Source organism: Bactrocera latifrons, unplaced genomic scaffold (assembly GCF_001853355.1).
Source record: "Bactrocera latifrons isolate USDA-ARS-PBARC rearing strain unplaced genomic scaffold, ASM185335v1 scaffold_81, whole genome shotgun sequence".
NCBI lineage: Eukaryota > Metazoa > Arthropoda > Insecta > Diptera > Tephritidae > Bactrocera > Bactrocera latifrons.
The window spans coordinates 809,112-818,363 of record NW_017537501.1 but is presented as its reverse complement, the minus strand read 5'-3'; the positions used below and the strand labels follow the sequence as shown (position 1 = coordinate 818,363).

General features: G+C 36.7%; 1 protein-coding gene across 1 annotated transcript; it reads left to right on the top strand.

Annotated features, from left to right (window-relative positions):
• Positions 1-3,969: 3,969 nt before the first annotated feature.
• Positions 3,970-5,197, top strand: LOC108976882 (protein yellow). Its single transcript, XM_018946275.1, has 2 exons — positions 3,970-4,831; positions 4,902-5,197. The coding sequence occupies exons 1-2, from the start codon at positions 3,970-3,972 to the stop codon at positions 5,195-5,197; spliced, it is 1,158 nt and encodes a 385-aa protein (XP_018801820.1).
• The last annotated feature ends 4,055 nt before the right edge of the window (positions 5,198-9,252 follow it).

Here is a 9,252-nt window from a genome sequence, read left to right as displayed (position 1 = left end):
ATCGGATAATAACCACCCCCACCTCCCATACAAAGGTTATGTTGAAAATCACTAAAAGTGCGTTAACCGACTAACAAAAAACGTCAGAAACACTAAAATTTACGGAAGAAAGGTCAGTAGGAAGCTGCATTCAGGCTTTTTGTAATAATTGAAAATGGGCGTGGCGTCGCCCACTTATGGACCAAAAACCATATCTCAGGAAGTACTCTACCGATTTCAATGAAATTCGGTATATAATATTTTCTTATGTACCAAATATGGATGAAATCGGTTCACAACCACGCCTGAAATCTCGATTATCACTTTACCATGCGAGAGTATAAAATGTTCGGTGACACCCGAACTTAGCCCTTCCTTACTTGTTTTAATACAGATTTGTTTGTCGAAGCAATGAGTTAACACTCAACTTCCTTAACAAATTACAAATTAATAGTAGGAGGATGCAGCTGTGTGTAGAATATCATGCAAGTGAGGAAAGTTTTCTGAGTCCCATTCACTTAAAAATGGCCAGAAACGATCCTTACACATATGACAAAAACAGCTTATGATCAGTCGCAGAGTCCTAGTACTTACCCTGGTGGATGAACGTGTAGCCACAATTAGCATTAAAGCGAAGTTCTTCAATATATTGGTGATTTGGAAGGTCGATGTGACCAAAGATATTTTCTATAGCGCCCCTATTGGAACCCGGAACGGTAACAAAATCGTGTTGGACAATATTAATGCCAGGTTTAGCAAATAAGGTATTTTTGACAAAACGGTCGGTAAATTTAGCCTTCACATTGATCTCTTAACACGCCAGCCGTAGCACACTATTTTGTGGTGAAGTTATTTTCTAAATTTTTATCATACTTTCAATTCCTGCAGGGCTATTCAATTCCGCATTTTCGCATTTCCATTTATTTGCTTCAGTAAACAAAATCACGCAACAATGTAGCATAATTTCTGGCGTTTTAATAATAAAGCGCTTTTATTGGCATTTAAATCTCAACTTTTATATACACCCATGAAGGGTCATAATAACGCCGCTCATTCGTTATATCGCTGTACCATAAATTTATGCCGCCCTACACAATACCGTTACCCTTCGTATGCCCCTTCAAGTTGCGCGGAGCTTGCTTGCGCTCGCATTAAGTAGGCATGATTTCATTTAAGGCAAAAGTGGCATTAAAATTGAATTAATGCAAGACGACCAACAACAACAAGAAGGGATATTTTATTTTTTATATATTAATTTAAGTAATTTTGCGTAGTCATTGCATTTTTGTGTAAATATAACAATTTGTTATGCTGTCGGCGCGTCTGAGCCAGTGCAAAGTTGTTTATTCAACAATTTAGGCAAAATATATATACTCGTACTTATATAATCATTTTCTTAACTGCTTGCCCCTTTTGACCCGTTCTTTAATTACCCGTGAATATCAATTTCCATAATAATCTTCATTAATTCCACCAAATTTCATTATTATTCCAAGAGTGTTGTTTATTTGTGGCGAAATTGAAATCAGATCGCTTTGGACTAGGTGAAAATGCGAAATTAATTGCGTAAGTATGTGCGAATTTACCGTTAAGTGCTGAAAATACTTTCAAGAAAAATCTCAAACGAAATTGCGTAAATAAATTCGAAGAAACCGCTAAGCCTTAAGTACAATTGCCGTATACTGATTGCCAAGGTGTTAAGACGAGCAAATGAACTAGTCGCATGGAGCTATGACCTTTGATTAACTCGATCTTATGACCCCTAAACATTTTATTTTGTGATGTAAAAGTGTGAATTTCAAAAGCGCACAAGTAACGACTGCACGAAGGCATAACAAAGCTTTAAATATAGATTCTAAGAAAATTCTGTTTTGAGGTTTGAATGAGGCGAATGAGTATCGATGAATAATATACCGTATGTACAATTGAAGAAGAGCTTAAATTGCATACTTAATTGGCGAAGCTTACATAGAATTAAATTTTCAAGACTCAACAAATGTAGGATATATGTATACACGAAGTCATAATGAATATTATTGAATTTTATATCAGAATCTAAAAGGGAAGTTTGTTAGGAAACAATTAAGATTTTTAAGCAAGCATAGCTGCAGCTTGAAGATTCTTCAGAAACAAATACCAACCAATAACTTTGGCTTATTTACAGGACTTAGAGGTTTATCTATTCAGAATTGTAACTTGAGTGATCTAGATTTTTTTGGAATTTGTCTCTTAGCTTGATGTCCTGTTGACACTTTTACTTCGAGGAATTGTGGAAAAAAATTGAAGAATCAGGTGGAGACTTTCGAAATCTCTCCAAATATTTATGTGTAGAATTTTAGATAAAACATCCAATAAATCATTAATGAACAGAAAAGTCAGATGGAGACTTTCGAAATCTCTCCAAAGAGTTATGTGTACCCTAAATTTTGAACGAATAAATCATTGATGAATCAAAAAGTAAAGTGGAGACTTTCAAAATCTCTCCAAATGTCTATGTACAACCTACATTCAAGAGCTGCACATAGTACATCCAATAAATCATTGACGTTTTAGTAATTTTTCCAGACTTTGCGTCTTCTAACTATTTTAAGGAATTGTTAAACCAGCCTTTCTGGGTTCTTGCTCATATGTATAAGCAAGAGGTCAATATACCAATTAAAATTTAATTGTTTGCGATATTATGCTGACACTTTCATTTACACGCACTATGAAAAGTCTATTCGGTACCTCAGAGAACCGAAAAGGAGAAGTGGAGACTTTCGAAATCTCTCCAAGTATATATGTATTTCCCAAATTCTAGAGATTCATACTCGTAGTTTAGAGATCGTTTGGAATTTTGTTAATTAAATAACACATCCAATAAATCATTGCGGTTTTTGTAATATTTTCTGACTTTGCGTTATCTAACTAGTGTCTAAGTACTAAGGGTCTCCATTTACTTTGGGGTCAAAGTACTATACTTCAGCGAATTGAAATTGTGGATTTGGTAAAGTTTCCAAAGTTCTGAATACTTAAACGAAGTTTGTAATATGATTGGAGTGTTAAGGCTTAATTTTAAAAATCTTTGAGAATTGATATTTCAGCTTTTGACTTGACTAAGCATGTTCTGGGGAGCTTTCTGTTAACCGAAATTATGCGAATTCGATGGGTGGAGCGCAAAATACCATACACCTAGGTGAAGTTCTAATGAATTTTCAGAAGTTAGAAACCTCTAGAAAACACTACATGAAGGGCTATATAATGAAGCCCAGAAAATTTGGATATTTGAAAAATTTAGGTTATGGAATTCATTGTTAGCTTGTTAGAATAATATGTAGGTCAGATTATCAAAGGCAACATATGTTAGAATACGATTCAAGTCTCAAGTCTCTGTTAAGTCAATCAGCCGAAACTACATACCAGAGCGCCCAAAGAACATCTTCTCAAGTCTTCGAACATTTTAGAAAAATCCGGAAATAGTTTTCAACCAAGAAGAAATTATTTACAGCAACTTTAAGTACATGTGGGAAGTGAAAATGGAAGTAAGTAACTTGTACCAGAAGTAGTAAGTGGCTCGTGCCGCAAGAAAGACCTTCGTATTGCCACGCTCTCATTCGAATACATACCGACATATGTCAACTAGAGAAACCATAACAAATCAGCAAAACAACAAGCCACCAAATACACAATAAACCCCGGCAGACGCGCGACGGGCGACCTTGACAGTGAAATTGTAATGGAAGTCGGCAATGCGCATTGACGCGCGTCACGTCTGTCGCCAGCCAATTGCGAACTCATATGTGCGCCATGCGAAGCCAGCAAAATGTAAAACCATATAAAATAGCAATAAATTCATATGAATTAAATATTATTGCTGAAGTTGCAAATAAGCAGGCGCTGGCGCAGAGTGCGGCGAAGTGCAAACAAATTACACATAAAGAGTTCAATAAATAAAATTAAGCAAGTTTGTATAATAATTGCGTAAAACCCTTACTAAATATACGTAAAAGCATGTGGACACGTTGCCTGCTGCTTACAGCCTTCGCACAATGTCTGTGGACTCAGGCGTTCGCGGCGAAATACGGGGATACGCGAAGTAGCGCTGAAACGGTAGTCGCGCCGCCTGCAGTCACCTCGCTACAATGGACCGGCGGACAGTTCGAGTTTCCCGGCTCGTCGCGTTCGCTCTTTCGCAGCTCGGGCAAGTACATCTCGAAGAATGTGATAGCGACGCGTGCGCAAATAGTGGGTGATGCCGTCTTTTTGGCATTACCGCGCTATAAGCATGGTGTGCCGGCGACACTTGTGAAAACCACGCTCAAACCGGGCGTTTGTCAAGCCACCTTTGCACCGTTCCCCTGCTGGGACATGCAGGATGATAGCACATGTAAGGGTTTCCAATCCGTAGTCGATTTGGTTGTCGATCAAAATGACGTGTTGTGGGTATTGGACACGGGCATTGTCAACACGCTTGAGACGCCGGAGCGCAAATGCACCGCCAAAGTGGTAGCGCTTTCCGTGAAGACGGGCAAAGTGTTGAAATCCATTTCGTTGGAGGGTCTGACATCGCCGAACTCGCGTTTACAATATATTGTTGTGGACTATGCGCCTGATGGCAGCTGCTTCGTGTATGTCAGCGATGCCGCGAATCGTGCCATCATCGTTTATAATTTACAAGCTGATCGTGGCTTCCGTGTGGTACTGCCGAAAGCTGTAGCATCGGGTTGTAGAGCACGTGATGTGCTCTATATCGCGCTGATACGCAAGGATTGTGGCACAACGGAGTTGTACTTTACCTACTTGAGCACGAACAGACTTTTCTCACTACAGTCGGAGTACTTGCGCAGCGGTGTGGCCGATGGTCGTATATTGGGTAAGTTGGGGTTAAGGTCACAGTTTGTTTAACGGTCTGATAACTCATTTGTTAAACTCTATACTTAAAGATTTGGGTAAGAAGCCTTCGCGCATGGTCATTATCGGCACTGATAACGGTTCGGCCATATTCTTCCGCAATGAAGGCGATGCGGAGGTTTATCGCTGGGACACTTCCAGCGCTTTTACGGAGACGAACTTTAAGCCTGTCTACCGCAGTGATACCTGTCAGCTGGCGACGCATGCTGTGCCCGACTACAAGCGCAATACAATGCGTGTGCTGCAGAGCAATTTCCCGGACTACATGCAGAATCGTGTGGGTTGCGGTGCAGTACAGCAATTATCCGTTATGCAGGGCTGTTGGTAACACTTATTTGTTAAGGCTGATTTTTGCAGTGGAGTCGGAAATTGAAAATTACATTAGAGTAGTTGGTTGATGAAGGTAGGAGTAGTGTTGGTAAGAATGGGAGACCGTTAGAGTGTGTATATAATTTGCGGTTATGAAGAAATATCTCTCTATACAATATACGGTTTAAGGAGAAGTGTGTCATGCATATTTTAATTGAAGTTGCCAAAGGCAGAAATTGTACTCTTAATATAATATGCATACATTATTATTTAGTTAGTTGGTTTGGTTAGCGTGTAAATAGTTAAATTAGCATTACAATGGTGTTGGGTAGTCGTAGTACTTAAATATGTGTTGTTAGTCTTTAAGTATTTAAAACGGAACTGAAAACATATTTCTCATACTTAACTTTATAAAATTTGTATAAATTAAAAATTTTCTATTTTGTAAAAGAGCATGAATGTATGCAGTGTTACCTCAATAAAACGATTTTAAAAAAATAAATAAAGAATATAATGAATTTGTTTGTTGTTTTTTGATTTCTTAGTTGATAAAATCTTACTATACCTGTATTTTCAAATCAAAGTTGCATTTACCATCTGATCAAATTTGACCCGGACTGACAAAAATACTACATTTTCTCGTATTTAAATACAAATCTTTGCTATTAATTTTGAAATAGGCTCCTAAGTCAATACAAGCAACGCTTAATCCAAGTTTTCATATGTCTGTGATAATCCTTAGTCCTTCAGTGCCTTTAGCATTATTTGGTTTTTAGAGTTTTGACTTAAGTTTAGAGTGTTGCTCACATGTTTGCTGGTCAGTTTCGTGTCTTAATCATGATCAATATTGAAGCATATATTTTGTGACCTCTAATTGACATAATTTTTGATAAAAATTTAGGTTTTTGCTACGATACCTTAACCAAAATATGTTGAGTTGATCCGCAAACGATGTGGTGGTCCTTTTCTATCTCTCTGATGCCAAAATGGTTTCGAAGTACTGTTTTTTTTACCTTTTTCGTAATTATAGTCGTTACAAGAGGTGGAGGTACAACTCGCAAGGTGTTTTTGATGACTTCGCGATCTTCACTTAATGTTTGTATCATTCGAATACCTGTGTTCGTGAATATGCGTGAGTCCTCAAAACATTTCTTCAAATTTGCTTTGACTGTTCAACAATCCCGTTCTAACGACGACTGTTTAAAACAGTACAAGCAACTCACGAATTCTCAGGGTTAGACGTTTTCTCGTTAAAACCCGTACTTCTATGGGGTATCTGAGAATTAAGAAATGTCATCATATAACAAAGAACACATCTACTGAAGATATGCATCTAGGAGAGCTTCAGAACGGCGGTCTTAGATCTTCTGAATGAGAGCTAACTTTCATGGGCGTTAAATCGTTCATACCATTTAAGTCGCGTGGACCCGATTGCATTAAAAGTGCGCAATGGTCACAGCGGATGGTAAAGGTATTATACAAATAATAAGCGAACTGTGTTAGATTAATAGGTAATGGTGGTGTGTCGAAGACTGAAAGGAGCTCTCATCTTACTGCCAATAATTTCAGAACTATTAGCCTTTTTTCGTTTTTATTGAAGTCGTTGGAGAAAATTATGGGCCTGTACATCAGGCGTAGTATGCCGAGAGACGTGATACTGGGGGCCAGCAAAGGTAGTTGCGTTCATCGCTGTGCATGTCGCGGTGTCATGGTTGAAAGAAGCCCTATTGTATCATAAGGAATATAATGTGTTGACATTTTTCGATGTTGTAGGAGAATTCAACAATGTGCAGCCGGAAGCTGTTAGTTTCACCTAAGAGGTTTAAAGTGGAATCGAGCCTTAAGCATAACTTTTATACCGTTTATGAGTTAAGCCACGGGTACCACAATGTGGTAGCTAGCTGGGGGGAAGGAAGCGGCTCAAAACTGAGCTGGTTTTATCTAGCAGTTTGTATAAAACACACAATGCACTCCCTCTCCCGAATTGGGGAACTAACAATTTCATTCTGTCTGAAATGTGCAGTACTTGGAACTCATCCTTGATGGAAAGCTAGCAGTGAAGTTCAATATTGAGACACGTGATTGGTGATTGTAGAAAGTGTTTAACGAACGATTTTCATTGGCATTTCGTATAACACCAATGTTAGAACTTAATTGGCTTAGGAGCCTATTTTGAGATCGACAGTCCGGGTCATATTTGATTAGATGCTATGATTATAGCTGGGTTTGCTCTAGCAGAAAAAATTTTGGTTTTTGAATATATAGTATACTCTTTATTCATAATTTAAAATGTTTAGAGAAATAAAATTTTAGTATTTTTATAAATATATTTGAATATTTTGAACTTTCGGCTCATGGAAGCATACATATGTAGTGTAGTTGGATGAGGACAAGCCCATAAATTTGTTTAACGCCTTTATTGTATTTGTTACTTTCCTGATAAGCACAGTGTTAACTTAATTTGTGGCGATGGTATTCATTTTTCGCCATTGTTCACCGAATGTCAAACTTCATATGAAATATGAGAAGCCGAAAATTTACGTACAAAGGAAATTATATATGACAGGATCAATAAATTATGAATGAAAAAGTGTATTTCAATGCATGAATTGCTAACGCTTCGAGCATTCTGGCTGGGCATATGTGTGTGGGTATGTTGTTCAACGAACAAAAAATACGCACACATAAATTTGTTTTATGGCAATGAAAAGTGAATGTGTCAATAAAGATATCGAAATATTTATGTATTTATGAAAGAGAGCAATACTCTACAGAGACCAATAATAATAATGATACCTCAAAATATGAGAAAAAAGACAAAAAGAGGCGAGAAGCATAGAGTCAAAGTTCATATAAACCAGTATGCAAAAAAATGTAATCAAAAATCGCTATTTTGCGGCGAGACTAATTTAGAGTAAGGGATGATGCAATGCATTCATCATATATTTTGTTAGCAAAAATATATCAGCAACAGGTTTTTGCATTCACGTTAACGGTACTCGATAGTACGTACATATGTAATATGCGCACTTTCCTTTGGCTGCATGTAAGAGTACATATATCTCTTATGCATTTTCGGGTGCTAATAAAATTTCATGCCAAAAAAAAGCGCAAAAATATATGAATACTTTGACTAAAGTACTTTTATTTTTTATAAGCAAGAAGGTATGTGCACGTGTGTCTAAAGTACATACCCATTGGGAATTTTTCTCCCAGATTTGCGGTCAGCTCTTTGATGTTTCGAATGTTGATTTTGCCGCTGTTACCGAAAAAGTATCACGAAAGGCAATAAAATCTGTTAATAAAGCGTTTATAGTAAAAAAAAATTATTCTGCAGTGGCTAGATAAAAAAATTAAATCTCAATTTATATTTTTGTACTGTAGTAAAAACGAGAAACATCTAAGCTCAATAATAAATAAAGATTTTTGCGTTGACAGGTCAGTTTGTATAACAGCTATATACTATAGAGATCTCATATGAACAATATTTTTGTAGATTATAGAGTTTCCTTGAAAAAGTATCTTTGCCGAATTTCGTGCAGATTTTTTCTCAAAAAGCTATGTTTATAGTTATCCGATATCGGCGGTTCCAACATGTGAGCAGTTTGTGTTGAAGAAAAGTATAAGCGTAAAATTTCAGATTGTTAACTCAAAAACTATCGGATTTGTTCACGTATAAAAAGATAGATAGATATTTATCTCAACAATCTTTATTCGATGATAGAATATACTCATCATTTTTTTTTTTTTTTTAATTTTTTCTTGCCGTTTGAGGGGTTGATTTTCTGACTCACGTATCTCACCATAATCTTTTATGTCACTTATAAAGCGGTATTCTAGTCTGGAAGCATAAACCTTGAGCTTTTCTTTTTAAATTGATAAGATTTTGATATTTATACTCTTGCTACCAGTTACTACAGAGCATTATATCGGGTGATTTTTTAAGAGCTTGATAACTTTTTTAAAAAAAAAAACGCATAAAATTTGCAAAATCTCATCGGTTCTTTATTTGAAACGTTAGATTGGTTCATGACATTTACTTTTTGAAGATAATTTCATTTAAATGTTGACCGC

Bases quoted from the DNA above. Each gene is read 5' to 3' on its own strand.
- LOC108976882 (XM_018946275.1), top strand. From the start codon at position 3,970: ATGTGGACACGTTGCCTGCTGCTTACAGCCTTCGCACAATGTCTGTGG. The intron at 4,832-4,901 runs GTAAGTTGGGGT...CTATACTTAAAG, and splicing joins GGCCGATGGTCGTATATTGG to ATTTGGGTAAGAAGCCTTCG.